At 50.9% G+C, this 17,652-nt stretch overlaps 3 protein-coding genes across 3 annotated transcripts; 1 reads left to right on the top strand and 2 right to left on the bottom strand.

The window, feature by feature from the left end:
- Nucleotides 1–376: 376 nt before the first annotated feature.
- LOC132432614 (heat shock 70 kDa protein 1B) lies at nucleotides 377–2,865 on the bottom strand. Its single transcript, XM_060023263.2, has one exon. The coding sequence runs from the start codon at nucleotides 2,655–2,657 to the stop codon at nucleotides 732–734; it is 1,926 nt and encodes a 641-aa protein (XP_059879246.1). The 5' UTR covers nucleotides 2,658–2,865; the 3' UTR covers nucleotides 377–731.
- An 8,505-nt stretch (nucleotides 2,866–11,370) lies between these two features.
- Nucleotides 11,371–13,785, bottom strand: LOC132432615 (heat shock 70 kDa protein 1B). Its single transcript, XM_060023264.1, has one exon. It carries the CDS (start codon nucleotides 13,583–13,585, stop codon nucleotides 11,660–11,662), a length of 1,926 nt encoding a protein of 641 aa, XP_059879247.1. The 5' UTR covers nucleotides 13,586–13,785; the 3' UTR covers nucleotides 11,371–11,659.
- A 1,684-nt stretch (nucleotides 13,786–15,469) lies between these two features.
- Nucleotides 15,470–17,652, top strand: LOC132432616 (heat shock 70 kDa protein 1-like). The gene has a single exon (XM_060023265.2). It carries the CDS (start codon nucleotides 15,470–15,472, stop codon nucleotides 17,393–17,395), a length of 1,926 nt encoding a protein of 641 aa, XP_059879248.1. The 3' UTR covers nucleotides 17,396–17,652.

The raw sequence follows: 17,652 nt of genomic DNA, 5'->3' as shown, positions 1-17,652 counted from the left end.
TCATAAATAAAAGACTGGAAGACTCACAGGTCTAGTAAGAAATGAACAGCTCTGCACACAGTGAGTGCAAGACCCTAAGGAACCATGAACCCCTCTCAACACTGCCTTTAACACCACAACAATCTCTCCTCCCCAAAACCCTACGGCAGCTCCCATCCCTACTTGTACCTAAAACAAACCCCACCCCAATCAAAATGGGCACTTGGAATGTGTTTTCTGTCATGGATGTGACTTACCACCTACAATAAAGTCCCAACAAAAACAGCCATACCCACGGCTCCAAATACGTATGATACTCTCTTCAGAAGTACAGCCCTTTCATGGTCTATGGATTTCAGAGAAGAAACTATTATCTCTCCCCAAATAAAAGCAGACATACATATTTAACATTTTATTCTTTTTCCTTAAGCATACACATTTTTAATTCCATGAGTTTTGGTATGTTTACAAAGCAAAATATAGGACAGAAGGTGGCAGTGTTAATCCATTTGACGGGGAAAAAAAGGAAAGCGCCCCTTGCACTACCAACTTACATGAAACGCAAATCATTGTGGTGAACACATTGGTTATAACATACAGAAATAACAAAGACAAGCAAGCTAATTATTAAAGGTTAAAAGCTAACCTTAGAATGAACTGCTATAGTAGAGGACTAACATACAGGGAAATAACCAAGGTCCTAGGGTCTCCTCCGTCTCAAAGAGGAATACAGAGAAACAATAGTAAGTCCCCTAATCCACCTCCTCAATGGTGGGGCCAGATCCAGAGCCCCCTTTAGGGGCCTGGGCCCCAAAGCCGCCAGCCCCGGGGCCACCCGGCCCCTGGTACAGTCCGCTGATGATGGGGTTACACACCTGCTCCAGCTCCTTCCTCTTGTGCTCAAACTCGTCCTTCTCGGCCAAGGTGTTGGCGTCCAGCCACGAAATCACCTCCTGGCACTTGTCCAGCACCTTCTTCTTGTCGGCCTCGCTGATCTTGCCCTTCAGCCCCTCATCCTCCACGGCGCTCTTCATGTTGAAGGCGTACGACTCCAGGGCGTTCTTGGCAGACACCCTCTCGCGCTGGACCTCGTCCTCGGCTTTGTACTTCTCCGCCTCCTGCACCATGCGCTCGATCTCCTCCTTGCTCAGCCGGCCCTTGTCGTTGGTGATGGTGATCTTGTTGGCCTTGCCCGTGCTCTTGTCCATGGCCGTGACGTTCAGGATGCCATTGGCGTCGATGTCGAAGGTCACCTCGATCTGGGGCACTCCCCTGGGCGCCGGTGGGATGCCGCTCAGCTCGAAGCGCCCCAGCAGGTTGTTGTCCCGCGTCATGGCCCTCTCGCCCTCGTACACCTGGATCAGCACGCCGGGCTGGTTGTCCGAATAGGTGGTGAAGATCTGCGTCTGCTTGGTGGGGATGGTGGAGTTGCGCTTGATCAGGGCAGTCATCACGCCCCCAGCCGTCTCCAGCCCCAGCGACAGGGGAGCCACGTCCAGCAGCAGCAGGTCCTGCACGTTCTCAGACTTGTCTCCCATCAGGATGGCTGCCTGCACCGCCGCCCCATAGGCCACCGCCTCGTCGGGGTTGATGCTCTTGTTGAGGTCGCGCCCGTTGAAGAAGTCCTGCAGCAGCTTCTGCACCTTGGGGATGCGGGTGGAGCCCCCCACCAGGACCAGGTCGTGGACCTGAGCCTTGTCCAGCTTGGCGTCGCGCAGAGCCTTCTCCACGGGCTCCAGGGTGCTCCGGAACAGGTCCGAGCACAGCTCTTCGAACCGCGCCCTGGTGATGGACGTGTAGAAGTCGATGCCCTCGAACAGGGAATCGATCTCCAGGCTGGCCTGGGTGCTGGACGACAGGGTCCTCTTGGCCCTCTCGCAGGCGGTGCGCAGTCGCCTCACGGCCCGCTTGTTCTGGCTGATGTCCTTCTTGTGCTTCCTCTTGAACTCCTCCACGAAGTGGTTCACCAGCCTGTTGTCGAAGTCCTCCCCACCCAGGTGGGTGTCCCCGGCCGTGGCCTTCACCTCGAAGATGCCGTCGTCGATCGTCAGGATGGACACGTCGAACGTGCCCCCGCCCAGGTCAAAGATGAGCACGTTGCGCTCCCCCTTGCCCGTCCGGTCCAGGCCGTAGGCGATGGCGGCAGCCGTGGGCTCGTTGATGATCCTCAGCACGTTCAGCCCCGCGATCACCCCGGCATCCTTGGTGGCCTGGCGCTGCGAGTCGTTGAAGTAGGCCGGCACAGTGATCACCGCGTTGCTTACCGGGTGGCCCAGGTACGCCTCGGCGATCTCCTTCATCTTGGTCAGCACCATCGACGAGATCTCCTCGGGGTAGAACGCCTTGGTCTCCCCCTTGTAGCTCACCTGCACCTTGGGCTTGTCACCGTCGTTGATCACCCGGAAAGGCCAGTGCTTCATGTCCGACTGCACCACAGGGTCGCCAAACTTGCGGCCGATCAGCCGCTTCGCGTCGAACACGGTGTTCTGTGGGTTCAGCGCCACCTGGTTCTTGGCCGCGTCGCCGATGAGCCGCTCGGTGTCCGTGAAGGCCACGTAGCTGGGGGTGGTGCGGTTGCCCTGATCGTTGGCGATGATCTCTACTTTGCCGTGCTGGAACACCCCCACGCAGGAGTAGGTGGTGCCCAGATCGATGCCAATGGCCGTGCTTTTCGCCATGCCGGTGTCCTGTCCTCTCGGCTCCGCAACGAACTTCAGACCTGAAAACGGCCAACGAGTTCAGCGACGAGGAGCTCGGTTCTTTCGGATTCCGAAACCGAACGCGCCGGTGCCGCTCGGGGTGGTGTTCGCAAAGAGTGTGTCTGCAGAAGCTGCTCTCACCAACTACACGAATCTTAGTAGCTCTCTCAAGGCTCGCCGTTTCTCTGAGGGCTGCTCTGTGTTTATAATTTTTCAACAAGCTCCGCCTTTTCCCTCCTCAGCCAATCACCGAGCTCAGTGTGGCTGCCGGGTCGGGAATATTCCAGGGGTTTCTCCTCAGGTCCTGCCCCCTGGTTTTCTGGGACCAATCAGCCCCGTGGGTGCCACCCCTCCCAGAACTCTCCAGACTCTTCTCGGATTCGCTGGAGGAAACGGGAGTCCTAAGGGGAGGGGGGAGAGGCCCTGGGAAGAGTCGTTGTTGACTCCGCCCACACAGTCTCCGTTTCCCTGGTGAGCCGCCTGCCAAGTAGTTGGCTGTCGACCGGAAGGATGAGTCCTAGGCTTGTAACAAGTAGGGCGGTGAGAGGCTCGTGGGGCTCAAATAAGTTTGGTTGTTTAAAGTAGGATTAGGGGGTACACGATTCCGGGGAGACCCAAATTACAGAAAGATCCGGAGTTTCTCTAAGAGGGTGGGGTATCTGTGGCCCAAAGAGACGCTGATTGGAGCCTGACGCTGATGGAAGCAGCCACGTTTGGACCGGTTCGCGGAGGGGCCAGGCTGCCTGAGAATTGCCTTGGCCCTCCCGGCGTTTTTCCCATCTTATTTTTAAAGTAGGACGGACAAGGAAAGAGATAATGAAGTATAGTTTTGGCGTCATCTTTAGCCCTATATGGATGGAATATCTGGGGATGGGAAAATTTTAATTTTCAAAAGAAAAGTAATCAGGTAAACAGACGGTTCTTAAATTGGAGAAGTTCCCAACGCCTTAAAAGGGACGCGTTCGGTCAGGGGCGTGGGGAGGGAAGGGCAGGGTTGGATCCACCGCGCCCCTGTCCCCGCCCAGAATCGCTCCCGTTTTCCTCGGGCTGGACTGGGACTTGAGAAAGAAAAATGATCTCTATAGAAATTCAGCTATCGGGCTTCCCTGGTGGCGCAGTGGTAGAGAGTCTGCCTGCTGATGCAGGGGACACGGGTTCCTTCCCCGGTCCGGGAAGATCCCACAGGCCGCGGAGCGGCTGAGCCCGTGAGCCATGGCCGCTGAGCCTGCGCATCCGGAGCCTGTGCTCCGCAACAGAGGCCCGTGTGCCGCAAAAAAAAAAAAAAAAGAAATTCAGCTATCATTAGGCCTTTGGGGCTTCTCCCAGTTCCTCACTTTCCCAGCCTGGGTTCCGGGCCACCCCCCTGTTTCCTTTATGCCTTTTTTTTTTTTTTTTTTTTTGGGTACGCGGGCCTGCTCACTATTGTGGCCTCTCCCGTTGCGGAGCACAGGCTTCGGACGCGGAGGCTCAGCGGCCATGGCTCACGGGCCCAGCCGCTCCGCGGCATGTGGGATCTTCGCGGACCGGGGCACGAACCCGTGTCCCCTGCATCGGCAGGCGGACTCTCTACCACTGCGCCACCAGGGATGCCCCTTTCTGCCTTCTTCATTCCCGGTTCAGCCTCGGATGATTGGTGGTGCCAGGATTAATCTGAGTCCGGAATTCGGCCTTCTGCCTTGTCACTTGCAGCCTCTAGGCTGTCCACCGCTTTAAAATAAATGTGATGTGGTGATGAGCCTGCGAGGGCGGGGCGGGAATGTTCACTCCTCTTTAACAGCATCATATGCTACAGCAGGTTGGCAGGTGGCTCACTTAAAAGCAAACTGGTCGGGATGGTGCTGTAAAGTGGGAGAGGTTGGCGGGACCCAGATTCTAGCTCCTTTAAAACTTCACATTATTTGCTCTGCACGTAATTCTTCCACTTAGTTTTTTAGCCTGGATTTCAACTTTCTGTGCGTTACCTTTCTTCCTGTTTTAGATACAATTTTATATTTGGTAATTTGTTTTGGCCTTTGTTTCTTCATCCTTTGTGTGAAATGCCAGACCCCTTGTTAGGCGGCTAAAATGAAAATTTGAGGGACATTAAAGGAACAGTGCGGGGTTCACAACCCATAGAAAAATAGACTCATTGCTGTACTCACATGTCTTGAGCATAGAAAACATAAGAGCACAAGTGGGAGGAGGCAGGGTTTTTTTTCTATTTGTTTATTTATTTATTTATTTTGGTTGCTTTGGGTCTTCATTGCTGAGCGCAAGCTTTTCTCTAGTTGCGGTGAGCGGTGGCTACTCTTTGTTGTGCTGCGCGGGCTTCTCATTGTGGTGGCTTCTCTCGTTGTGGAACACGGGCTCTAGAGCACAGGCTCAGTAGTTGTAGCGCACGGGCTCAGTTGCTCGACGGCATGTGGGCATGAACCTATGTCCCCTGCATTGGCAGGCAGATTCCTCTTTTTTTTTTTTTAATATAAATCTATTTATTTATTTATTTTTGGCTGTGTTGGGTCTTCGTTGCTGAGCGGGGGCTCTCTCTAGTTACGGGGAGCTACTCTTCGTTGTGGTACGCGGGCTTCTCATTGGGTGGCTTCTGTTGTTGGGAGCATGGGCTCTAGGTGTGCAGGCTTCAATAGTTGTGGCACGTGGGCTCAACAGTTGTGGCTCGCAGGCTCTAGAACACAGGCTCAGTAGTTGTGGCGCATGGGCTTTGTTGTTCTGCAGCATGTGGGGTCTTCCCCGACCAGGGCTCGAACCCGAGTCCTCTGCTTTGGCAGGTGGATTCTTAACCACTACGCCACCAGGGAAGCCCAGCAGGCAGTTTCTGATGAAGGGAAGAAATCTCGCTTTTGAACACTTTTGCTCAATTGGCATTCTTTACACACACACCTGTCCATCAAAACACCTTTTCCTGGAATCCAAGGGTATTCATTTGTTTATTCTATAATTTGCTCAGGCTAAACTAAACTGATGTTGCAAAAAGATTGCTTTAACAAACCTGTGTGTCTTTCTCTGTGCAGGTAGGTGATAACTTTTTTTACTTTCAGATGTGACCCCCTAATGAATCACCTCCTTAATCTAGTCAAACTGGCCAAAGTTCAGGAATTTTCCATTTCTTTATGCAATATCTGGCTGGGGATTCCCCAAACTTACATCTTAGCTGCCCAGTATAGGAACACTTCCAGAGACCCTTAACCTCACCCCCTCCTTCTGGAAGCTTCCTCACCATCAGCTGCTACCAGCAGCACTTCTGGATTCACTCTTTCCTTCTCTCCAAATTTGCAATTGTATTCCTCTGTTGGTTTGAAGCAAAGGGTATCATTGTCTCCACTGCCAGGCAGGTAGAGGATGTGAGAGGGCCTCAAATCTTGTGGCTGCTGGCTTAGCAGAAAAAAAGCCACTTGAAAATGCTGTTTTTCTTGAATCAGGTAGTCAGCCGCACATCGTATTTGACCTACCTTTTGCATTAAGTTTCTCTCTGTGGACTGACCTGTAAACCTAAGCATCTGTATTCCTTTTCCATTTCCTACAAGGGGAGAGTCTCCTGAATTTTGTCTTTCCTTTTGCACTGGACACTTCCGAATGCAGAAACTCAGTTACCGGTTTACTTGGTGTCTAAGGAGATTATATGAACCCCAAGAGATTTTTCAGAACTTTAATTTGAATTAGGTTTTTATCGGGTTTGGTGTTTGGAAGGATCAAGGCTCAGTTTCCCCAAGCCTGACGGGCTGTCAGGTAAAATTTAAGGGTGGGGGATGGGAGAGAGAGTGCCAAGAAAGCTGACCGCCGGCGACAGGAAGCTTGGGGGAGGGGAACCTTTCTCACCCCGAGGCTGCGGGATCTTGTTTCTTCTCTCTTTTTTCCTACAGTTTTTCAAACAGTATCGTTTTCTCCTCAATTCTATTTGTTTTAAAAGATAGTATAATTCTAGGTTTATCAGAAGAACGCAAAAGAGATAACTGATATGAAACCTAGAGCCAGGATTTTTTTTTTTTACATCTTTATTAGAGTATAATTGCTTTACGGTGGTGTGTTGGTTTCTGCTCTATAACAAAGTGAATCAGTTATACATATACATATGTTCCCATATTTCTTCCCTCTTGCGTCTCCCTCCCTCCCACCCTCCCTATCCCACCCCTCCAGGCGGTCACAAAGCACCGAGCTGGTCTCCCTGTGCTATGCGGCTGCTTCCCACTAGCTATCTACCTTACGTTTGGTAGTGTATATATGTCCATGCCTCTCTCTCGCTTTGCCACAGTTTACCCTTCCCCCTCCCCATATCCTCAAGTCCATTCTCTAGTAGGTCTGTGTCTTTATTCCTGTCTTATCCCTAGGTTCTTCATGACATTTTTTTCCCCTTAAATTCCATATATATGTGTTAGCATACGGTATTTGTCTTTCTCTTTCTGACTTACTTCACTCTGTATTACAGACTCTAGGTCTATCCACCTCATTACAAATAGCTCAATTTCGTTTCTTTTTATGAGCCAGGCATTTTTAACCATCAAATGGCAAAGGCTTCAAAGACCTGGGAACCCTGCTAATTTCCAGCAGCATGGAAAAAAAACCTGGGTTTGCATCTGGACTCTACTTCGTTGTTGAAGCTGTTTTTCTTTCTTTCACAATGAAGTACTTGTAAGTTAACTAAATTACACATCTCTGTATCTCTAAATTAGAATTAACTATTTCATAGGATGACGACTACAAGGATAATACTCATAAGGCCTTAGTTCAGTGTCAGTGACAGAGTAGTGTTCAAAAGTTTGCTCCCTTCTCCCTTCTTTTGTTGGGGTCCCACACCCTCTCAGGTCTGTTATATCTCAATCATTCTTACTGAAGGTGGGGGGTTAATACCAGGACTATAGTATTACTTTCAGTTTACCATAGAAACTATCTTAAGATTTTTAGGCAGAGCCCTTCAGCCAAACCTTTACATTTTCAAACACAAGCACAAAAGAGCAGAGATTTAGTGGCTTGGTCTGGTCACCTAGACAGATAATTACAGAACCAGTGACTGAACCTACATGTCCTCATACTTTCTATTTTGGACTCCTCCCGATGCTGGCACGTAGACCTTACCCTTTCACTCTAAAGAGAAGAAAACAAATGGCCATAGAAGATAGTTAAGAGTGAATGTCAGGGCTCTGCCCGCATCTTGGGCACCATGGGGGGTGTGTGACCAGCAGGTATTCCCCTCCAGGCTGTTGCTTCTGACTCGCAACCATCTCCCCCATCGCCCCACCCCCACCCCACCCTTCCAGCTTCTCCCAGAACCGTCTCTTCTTCCCTTCATCCCAGACTGGTCGGTTGTTATGAGGGGAAAGGAGGGGGAGCCCCGTTAGTAAGGCTAGGCTGGCACCCAGTTCAAAGAATCTCCTGGAAACTAAATGTAGAGCCGTGACTAAGCTTGATATCCTAGAGTGGGGTTGGGGGGTAGGGAGACATGGGTGGGGCAGTTTGTTTGTTAAGGGCTGTTCCTACGAGTCAGTCCCCGCCTTCGAGCCCAGAGAACTCCAGAAAGTTCCTGGCACAGCCTGAAACGGGGGCAAGGAGCCAGAAGCCCTAAGACCCCGAGAAAATGGGGCGGGGCGGGGCCTGACGGTAGGGCTGGCCGCGGAGCTGCCTGTCCGGTGCCGGCGTTTTTCGGTTGTTTTTTCAAAATGGGATTAAAGAAGTAAAGAAAGGAGAGACCTTTAGAGTTTCACTCAAACTCGCTAATTTATTGGATGAAAACACTGGAAAGGTTCGTAACTGATACTAGGAAGCCGGATGAACTGGGTGGCCAGACGGGAGAAGGCCCCACCGCCCTGTGCAGGGACAGGCCATAGATGGGAGCTTGCTGGCTTGTCTCTGCCGCTTCCCCACCCGACTCTAGTCCCTGGTTCTCGTGGGGACGTTTCGAGGGGTAAAATGGTTGAAGACCCTCGGGGGTGATTCTGGCCTTCCGCACTCCCCCGCTTTCCCACCCTGTTTGCCCCTCTGTGCCCTCTGCTCCGATCCTCTGCTGGGCTGGACAGGGGCCCGCGGGGTGGGGCGGGTTGACCTCGGCATCCCGAATTCGCAGCGCTACGTGATCCCTTAACGTTTCTAAATGAGCTGGAGCTAGGAGAGGGCGAGGGGGCTGGTGGGGTTGCTCTCACAGAACTGCACTGGATACTTTACGGGTGACCCTCGGGGGCGGATTTAAGGCGATCAGTTGGCGTAAAGTATGATGACAGTTACCGTTTCTTATTCCTAGCGTGAGGACCTCCCCCTCAGAAATCGCCAATATTGGTTTTTCACCTGAAACAACCTCTTTTAACTGAAAGCCCATGCTTCTGCCCACTTCTTTCACATTTATAAACGTTTTTGTTGTTTTGGTATCTTTTCTTCATTTTTGATGACAGAACCCTGTTAAACACCAGGAATAACAGTATGTATGTTACTAATCACACAATATCTTGGATTTAAAAGACATAAAATTAGTCGCATTACCATAGCCACCTGCCTTCTGAGGGCTGGCATAGGGAGACAGGTGAGATTGGAATTAGGGAAGGTATTAAATTTAAAAAACTCTTTCCTCATCTACAGTTATCTCGATGCACCTCCTCTCCCCCAAAGTTCCTGCTACTACCCAAAACACCACTTTCTCCAGGGATGGCATTGCATTCTCTTTGCGAGTTCTGCAATTCCCTCAGTTTCATCTGGAACTTAAAAAGTGATTATTTTCAAAGTACTCCGTGCAAGGGTATATGTTATCAAGGCAATAACATACTGACTTCTTAGTATCAATAAAACACCCTCAATAACCTTAACTGATTTAGCCATAGGAACTCATTTTCTCCAAGGTAATTTCTGGAGATTTCCCTAACCTCTCTATCAAAGGTGTTTCTTAGGTCCTTCCCAGTCTCCACCCTTTTCCACCCACCCTCCCCCAACCCTTGCTACCTCCCCCTAAAGTAGCGGTAGTGGCTGCTTGAAGAGTTACTGTGTTGTGTGCAGATGACAGTCGCAAATGTTACTGCAGCTCTATGGGGTAGAGGAGGTCCTGTAGCAAATGCATACCCCCATAAAGGTTGACTTACATTGTGGCTAGACTCCACAGCGCTACAGTTCAACTACCCTGAGGATTAAACGTGTCTTTACAAACTGTCCTGTAAGTCTAAGCATTTCCATTTCCAAACTTGCAGGGCAAGGTCTACCTATACATGTTATTCCCATAATATTGGATTTTCTTCAAAGGCAAGTATTTAGTGAAAGGTTTGGTGGGCCTTGAAGTATACAAACTCACAAAGTGCTTTTATAGAATGTTGACACAATTTTTTTTTCTGCTTTTGGCGAAGTAAATTCACATAACATAAAATGAACCATTTTAAAGTGTACAACTTAGTGGTACCTAGCCCATTCCCATGTTATGCAATCACCACCACTACCTAGTTCCAAAATCTTTGTAAACCCCAGACACAACTGACTTTTAAAAGGGCTCACTCCCCAAGCCTTGAGGATTGTGCCAGGCCTTTTCCAACAAAGAGGCTGTGGAGGAGATTACTTCTAGGATGCTAGCAGCTAGGGTATGAAGCATCTCAAGGGGAAGCAAGTCTGTGGTAAGTCTTCCTGGTACAGGGCTGCAAGTTTTTTCTATCACTCTTCTAAATAAACAAATACTAAACCTCTGTCATCAACCCTATTGTTTATCTGACATAATTGTTTCGATCATACAGAGTTAAAGCAGAAAGAATACTGATTGTGAAACCCAGAGTAGAAACATAACCCAGAACCAGACATGCACACACAAAGCCCTGTGGACTTGGGGCAGCAGGGCAAAAACCAATAAACCCAGAGTTGGAATCCAGGTTCAACATCTTTGCTGAACTGATTTTTTTTAACCTTGAAATAAATTTTAGTTAAGCCAGTAACTTTTAAGTCTCCCCATATGTTCACCTGTGGAAGTCAAACACCACCTATACTCAGTGCAGTGGAATGAGAATTCATAAACACCTAAAAGGCCCCTGTACAGTGCCCGGTAGGTAAGAGCACTGAAATACTGGGGTCCCCCTGCTGGGGCATGAAACTATGACACCTCCCTAAGGTACTCACTGGGATACTTAAAATGTAGGTAACCACTGCTGGAAATGTGGCATGTTTATCTCAGCATTTTTTCAGAAATAAGAAATGTAGATTGAGGCATGAGGCCAAACCCTTCCATTCTAAAATATGAGAACTAGGGATCACAGTGGAGAATGCATTCATGCATAACTAGTCAAGCCATTGCTTGAACTCACATCTCTTCACTGCCGATTTAGCCTCTCTTTCATGCTGAATCCAGATTAAGTAACAGGGCTCTAACGTATCACGTGTACTCACAGGAAGCAGGAGCCATGACCTTCCAATCCAACTGCCTCTATTTGGATGCTTCTCCAGAACGCTCCCACGCACAAGCTCCTTTTGAGGCCACCCTTAAAGCCTCTACCCCCTCAGCCACCTTGAGGCCACCATGGCCGTACCTCTTAACATTTTCTCTGGACCCACCAAACCCAAAGCATTCAAATTCGCAGTTTTGTATCTCCCAGGAATACTCTTTGCCTAAAAGACGTGTGTCACAATACAATACATATCCTTACTTTCCAGATCCCTGACCTTATCTAAGAGGCAAATTGCCATTATGTAAGAAAGAGAACCTATGCAGACCCTTCTGCCCTCAAAATAAAACAGAGACAGACATCACTCGAATTCTTCTGAGTTTATTTACTTTGAAGTAATCAGTTAAAAAGTGTGGGGGGGAAGCCTGAGTTTGCCATGAGTATTACAAAGCAGGAAATTGACAAAAGATGGCAGTATACATTCATCTTTACACTCACACGCCGAAAAACAGCTCATAACTTCACCAAGAGACACAGTTCAACTTTGCAAACAACTTGCATAGCTGATAACTGATGAAAGGCATATACGTAAGGCAATGCAAAATCTTGGATCCCAACTGTCTCCATAAACATGAACGATCTGGGGAAAGATTCCTAATCCACCTCCTCAATGGTGGGGCCAGATCCAGAGCCCCCTTTAGGGGCCTGGGCCCCAAAGCCGCCAGCCCCGGGGCCACCCGCCCCCTGGTATAGTCTGCTGATGATGGGGTTACACACCTGCTCCAGCTCCTTCCTCTTGTGCTCAAACTCGTCCTTCTCGGCCAAGGTGTTGGCGTCCAGCCACGAAATCACCTCCTGGCACTTGTCCAGCACCTTCTTCTTGTCGGCCTCGCTGATCTTGCCCTTCAGCCCCTCATCCTCCACGGCGCTCTTCATGTTGAAGGCGTACGACTCCAGGGCGTTCTTGGCAGACACCCTCTCGCGCTGGACCTCGTCCTCGGCTTTGTACTTCTCCGCCTCCTGCACCATGCGCTCGATCTCCTCCTTGCTCAGCCGGCCCTTGTCGTTGGTGATGGTGATCTTGTTGGCCTTGCCCGTGCTCTTGTCCATGGCCGTGACGTTCAGGATGCCATTGGCGTCGATGTCGAAGGTCACCTCGATCTGGGGCACTCCCCTGGGCGCCGGTGGGATGCCGCTCAGCTCGAAGCGCCCCAGCAGGTTGTTGTCCCGCGTCATGGCCCTCTCGCCCTCGTACACCTGGATCAGCACGCCGGGCTGGTTGTCCGAATAGGTGGTGAAGATCTGCGTCTGCTTGGTGGGGATGGTGGAGTTGCGCTTGATCAGGGCAGTCATCACGCCCCCAGCCGTCTCCAGCCCCAGCGACAGGGGAGCCACGTCCAGCAGCAGCAGGTCCTGCACGTTCTCAGACTTGTCTCCCATCAGGATGGCTGCCTGCACCGCCGCCCCATAGGCCACCGCCTCGTCGGGGTTGATGCTCTTGTTGAGGTCGCGCCCGTTGAAGAAGTCCTGCAGCAGCTTCTGCACCTTGGGGATGCGGGTGGAGCCCCCCACCAGGACCAGGTCGTGGACCTGAGCCTTGTCCAGCTTGGCGTCGCGCAGAGCCTTCTCCACGGGCTCCAGGGTGCTCCGGAACAGGTCCGAGCACAGCTCTTCGAACCGCGCCCTGGTGATGGACGTGTAGAAGTCGATGCCCTCGAACAGGGAATCGATCTCCAGGCTGGCCTGGGTGCTGGACGACAGGGTCCTCTTGGCCCTCTCGCAGGCGGTGCGCAGTCGCCTCACGGCCCGCTTGTTCTGGCTGATGTCCTTCTTGTGCTTCCTCTTGAACTCCTCCACGAAGTGGTTCACCAGCCTGTTGTCGAAGTCCTCCCCACCCAGGTGGGTGTCCCCGGCCGTGGCCTTCACCTCGAAGATGCCGTCGTCGATCGTCAGGATGGACACGTCGAACGTGCCCCCGCCCAGGTCAAAGATGAGCACGTTGCGCTCCCCCTTGCCCGTCCGGTCCAGGCCGTAGGCGATGGCGGCAGCCGTGGGCTCGTTGATGATCCTCAGCACGTTCAGCCCCGCGATCACCCCGGCATCCTTGGTGGCCTGGCGCTGCGAGTCGTTGAAGTAGGCCGGCACAGTGATCACCGCGTTGCTTACCGGGTGGCCCAGGTACGCCTCGGCGATCTCCTTCATCTTGGTCAGCACCATCGACGAGATCTCCTCGGGGTAGAACGCCTTGGTCTCCCCCTTGTAGCTCACCTGCACCTTGGGCTTGTCACCGTCGTTGATCACCCGGAAAGGCCAGTGCTTCATGTCCGACTGCACCACAGGGTCGCCAAACTTGCGGCCGATCAGCCGCTTCGCGTCGAACACGGTGTTCTGTGGGTTCAGCGCCACCTGGTTCTTGGCCGCGTCGCCGATGAGCCGCTCGGTGTCCGTGAAGGCCACGTAGCTGGGGGTGGTGCGGTTGCCCTGATCGTTGGCGATGATCTCTACTTTGCCGTGCTGGAACACCCCCACGCAGGAGTAGGTGGTGCCCAGATCGATGCCAATGGCCGTGCTTTTCGCCATGCCGGTGTCCTGTCCTCTCGGCTCCGCAACGAACTTCAGACCTGAAAACGGCCAACGAGTTCAGCGACGAGGAGCTCGGTTCTTTCGGATTCCGAAAATTGAACGCGCGGGCTCTGCTCGGGGTAGTCCTCGCAGATAGCGTCTCCGCGGAAGCTGCGCTCACCAACCACACAAATCCTAGCAGGTCTCTCCGGACTTGCAGTTTCTCTGAGGGCTGCTCTGTATTTATAGTTTTTCATCAAGCTCCGCCTTTTCCCTCCTCAGCCAATCACCGAGCTCAGTGTGCTGCCGGGTCGGGAATATTCCAGGGGTTTCTCCTCAGGTCCTGCCCCCCGGCTTTCTGGGACCAATCAGCGCCCTGAGTGTTGCCGCTCCCAGAACTCTCCAGACTCTTCTGGGGCTTGCTGGCTGGCACTGGCTGGGGGAGGGGGCAGTGGGTGGGGAAGGAGTGGGAGGAGCTGGCGGCTCCGGAGGGGGGCCGGGGGCGTTGACGTAGTCCACGCAGTTGCGTTACAATGGAGATGCTGCGTCTGACTTCATGGGCTAGTAGGGAGTCAGGATAACCTGTCTGGGCCCTGCTCAAAGTTGTAGGGCAGGGCGGGTGGGGGGTGGGGGGACACTGGCTGTGCAGTTTGGATATTGAGGGAGCCCCAAGTTATAGGCGCTCCGCAAAACGAACCGTATCAAACTGCATCGAAGGCGGTGGGACAGTAGGTGAGCCACGAGTACTCTGATTGGAATGGGCTGGGAATAGGCAAGACGAATAAGTCCTTGTTTGAAGAAGTGCTGGGAAAGTTCTCTAGTTTGTTTAAATCTAAGGTATGGGGATGTGGGCCAGCCAGGGAAGGGGGATCGTTTAAGGACCGCCAAGGTGGCTGGGATTGGTTAGAGCTGCCAGAAAAAAGTGAAGGAGCTGGTCTGTTATTGTCTCCAGATAACAGTTTTTTATTTGGAAGAAGATTAGAGAAAGAGACAGCCTTTGAGAGCACCACCTCACCCGAGAAAACTCATGAGGGCTTGATTGGGTTCCTAGCAGCCGTCTTCAGACTGGCCCAAATGTACTCCCACCAATCCCTAATAGAGGGTAAAAGGCGATCAGCAGGGTTGCTAAACCCATGTGACTGATGTCTCCTGTGGAGACGAGAACTTCAAATAATCAGAGTTCAGCAGGAGACAGGTACAATGCCAGAATAAAAAAAGTCACAGACAGAGGAACAGGACAGTTGAGTCTGGCCCTGTGAGAAATTGAAAACAGCATTATGACGCTGTCCTAGGAGTTGGCTAGGAGTTCTTCTGTCTACCTTGTACATAACCTTGTCTGGAAGAGATGTTTGCACACGCAGTATGTGGCAGGATTATTCACAATAGCCATAAGGTGGCAGCAGCCCAAGTGCCACAGAAGGAATGAATAAAGAAATGTGGTATATACATACAATGAAAATTATTCAGCCGTAAAAAGGAAATTCTGACACGTTGTAAAATAGATGAACTTCTAGGATATTATGGTACGTTAAATAAGCCAGTCACAAAAAGAAAAATAGTGTGTAATTCCGCTAATGTGAGGTACCTAGAGTAGGCAAATTCTGAGAGACAAAAAGTAGGCCAAAAGGAGAACCACTAGTAGGCTAATGGTTTCCAAGGGCTTGGAGGAGGGGGGAAATGGGGAGTTGTTTAATGGGTATAGAATTTGTTTTGAGAGATAAAGAACTCTGTAGAGTGGTTGGGCAACAATGTGAATGGACTTACTACTGAACTGTATGCCGAAAAATGGTTCAGATGGTAACTTTCATGTTGTGTGTATTTTACCACAATTAAAAATAAATAAAAATTAAAAGTTCTCTCTGAAATTTTATCTCATTCTTTTCCCACAGGCCTAGGAAAACCATGGCTTCTGCTAAGGGAACGGCCATTGGCATCGACCTGGGCACCACCTACTCCTGCGTGGGGGTGTTCCAGCACGGCAAAGTAGAGATCATCGCCAACGATCAGGGCAACCGCACCACCCCCAGCTACGTGGCCTTCACGGACACCGAGCGGCTCATCGGTGACGCGGCCAAGAACCAGGTAGCCATGAATCCGCAGAACACTGTCTTTGATGCCAAACGGCTGATCGGCAGGAAATTTAATGATCCTGTAGTGCAGTCAGATATGAAACTTTGGCCTTTCCAAGTAATCAATGAAGGAGGCAAGCCCAAGGTAACGGTGTCCTACAAAGGGGAGAAAAAAGTTTTCTACCCTGAGGAAATCTCTTCTATGGTACTGACTAAGATGAAGGAGACTGCTGAGGCTTTTTTGGGCCACAGTGTCACCAATGCTGTGATCACCGTGCCAGCGTACTTCAATGACTCTCAACGCCAGGCCACCAAGGATGCAGGTGTGATTGCAGGTCTCAATGTGCTAAGAATTATCAATGAACCCACAGCTGCTGCCATTGCCTATGGCTTAGATAAAGCAGGGCAGGGAGAGCGACATGTCCTGATCTTTGATCTGGGTGGAGGCACATTTGATGTGTCCATCCTGACCATAGATGATGGGATTTTTGAGGTAAAGGCCACAGCTGGGGACACCCACCTGGGTGGAGAGGATTTTGACAACAGGCTTGTGAGCCACTTTGTAGAAGAGTTCAAGAGGAAACATAAGAAGGACATCAGCCAGAACAAGCGGGCGGTGAGGCGGCTGCGCACTGCCTGCGAGAGGGCCAAGAGGACCCTGTCGTCCAGCACCCAGGCCAACTTGGAAATTGATTCACTTTATGAAGGCTTTGACTTCTACACATCCATCACCAGAGCCCGGTTTGAAGAGTTGTGTGCAGACCTGTTTAGGGGCACACTGGAGCCTGTGGAAAAGGCTCTTCGGGATGCCAAGATGAATAAGGCTAAAGTCCATGACATTGTTTTAGTAGGGGGCTCCACCCGCATCCCTAAGGTTCAGAGGCTATTGCAGGACTACTTTAATGGTCGTGATCTCAACAACAGCATCAACCCCGATGAGGCAGTTGCCTATGGGGCTGCAGTACAGGCAGCCATTTTGATGGGGGATAAGTCTGAAAAGGTACAGGACATGCTTTTGTTGGACGTGGCTCCCCTGTCCTTAGGGTTGGAGACAGCTGGGGGTGTCATGACTGTCCTGATCAAGCGCAACTCCACCATCCCCACCAAGCAGACGCAGATCTTCACCACCTACTCAGATAACCAGCCCGGCGTGCTGATCCAGGTGTACGAGGGCGAGAGGGCCATGACGCGGGACAACAACCTGCTGGGGCGCTTTGATCTGAGTGGAATCCCTCCTGCACCCAGGGGAGTGCCCCAGATCGACGTAACCTTTGACATCGACGCTAACGGTATTCTCAGTGTAACAGCCATGGACAAGAGCACAGGCAAGGCTAACAAGATCACCATCACCAACGACAAGGGCCGGCTGAGCAAGGAGGAGATCGAGCACATGGTTCTGGATGCTGAGAAATATAAAGCTGAGGATGAGGTCCAGAGAGAGAAAATTGCTGCAAAAAATGCCTTAGAATCCTATGCTTTTAACATGAAGAGTGCTGTGAGTGATGAAGGTCTACAGGGCAAGATTAATGAGTCTGATAAGAAGAAAATACTGAGTAAATGCAGTGAGGTCCTTTCATGGCTGGAGGCCAATCAACTGGCTGAGAAAGATGAGTTTGATCATAAGAGAAAGGAATTGGAGCAGGTGTGTAACCCAGTCATCACAAAGCTCTACCAGGGAGGATGCACTGGGCCTTCCTGTGCAACAGGGTATACACCTGGAAGGGCTGCCACAGGCCCCACCATTGAAGAAGTAGATTAATCTTTTCTGGAGCTGGAGGGTTCTAGGGTGCCTCTAAGATGAAATTTGTTCCCCTCATCTTTAAACATGGTTATGATTCCTGAATCGACTGGACCTGAAGCTAAGTTACCATACCTTTTGGATTCTGAAAGAGGAGTCTCATATACCATCTCTTCACACTCCAACATCCTGTTTCTGACTCTGGATTGAGACTCTTAGGAAAACTAGGCCTCTCTCTGAACCATTTGAAGAATTTGAATGTCTGTTATTTATTTCCA

Source organism: Delphinus delphis, chromosome 10, assembly GCF_949987515.2.
Source record: "Delphinus delphis chromosome 10, mDelDel1.2, whole genome shotgun sequence".
Classification (NCBI taxonomy): domain Eukaryota; kingdom Metazoa; phylum Chordata; class Mammalia; order Artiodactyla; family Delphinidae; genus Delphinus; species Delphinus delphis.
This window is presented reverse-complemented; position numbering and strand designations above follow the sequence as displayed.

What these genes read in the sequence shown, in the direction of transcription:
- LOC132432615 (XM_060023264.1), bottom strand. Translation starts at nt 13,585, where the DNA reads ATGGCGAAAAGCACGGCCATTGGCATCGATCTGGGCACCACCTACTCC.
- LOC132432614 (XM_060023263.2), bottom strand. Translation starts at nt 2,657, where the DNA reads ATGGCGAAAAGCACGGCCATTGGCATCGATCTGGGCACCACCTACTCC.
- LOC132432616 (XM_060023265.2), top strand. Translation starts at nt 15,470, where the DNA reads ATGGCTTCTGCTAAGGGAACGGCCATTGGCATCGACCTGGGCACCACC.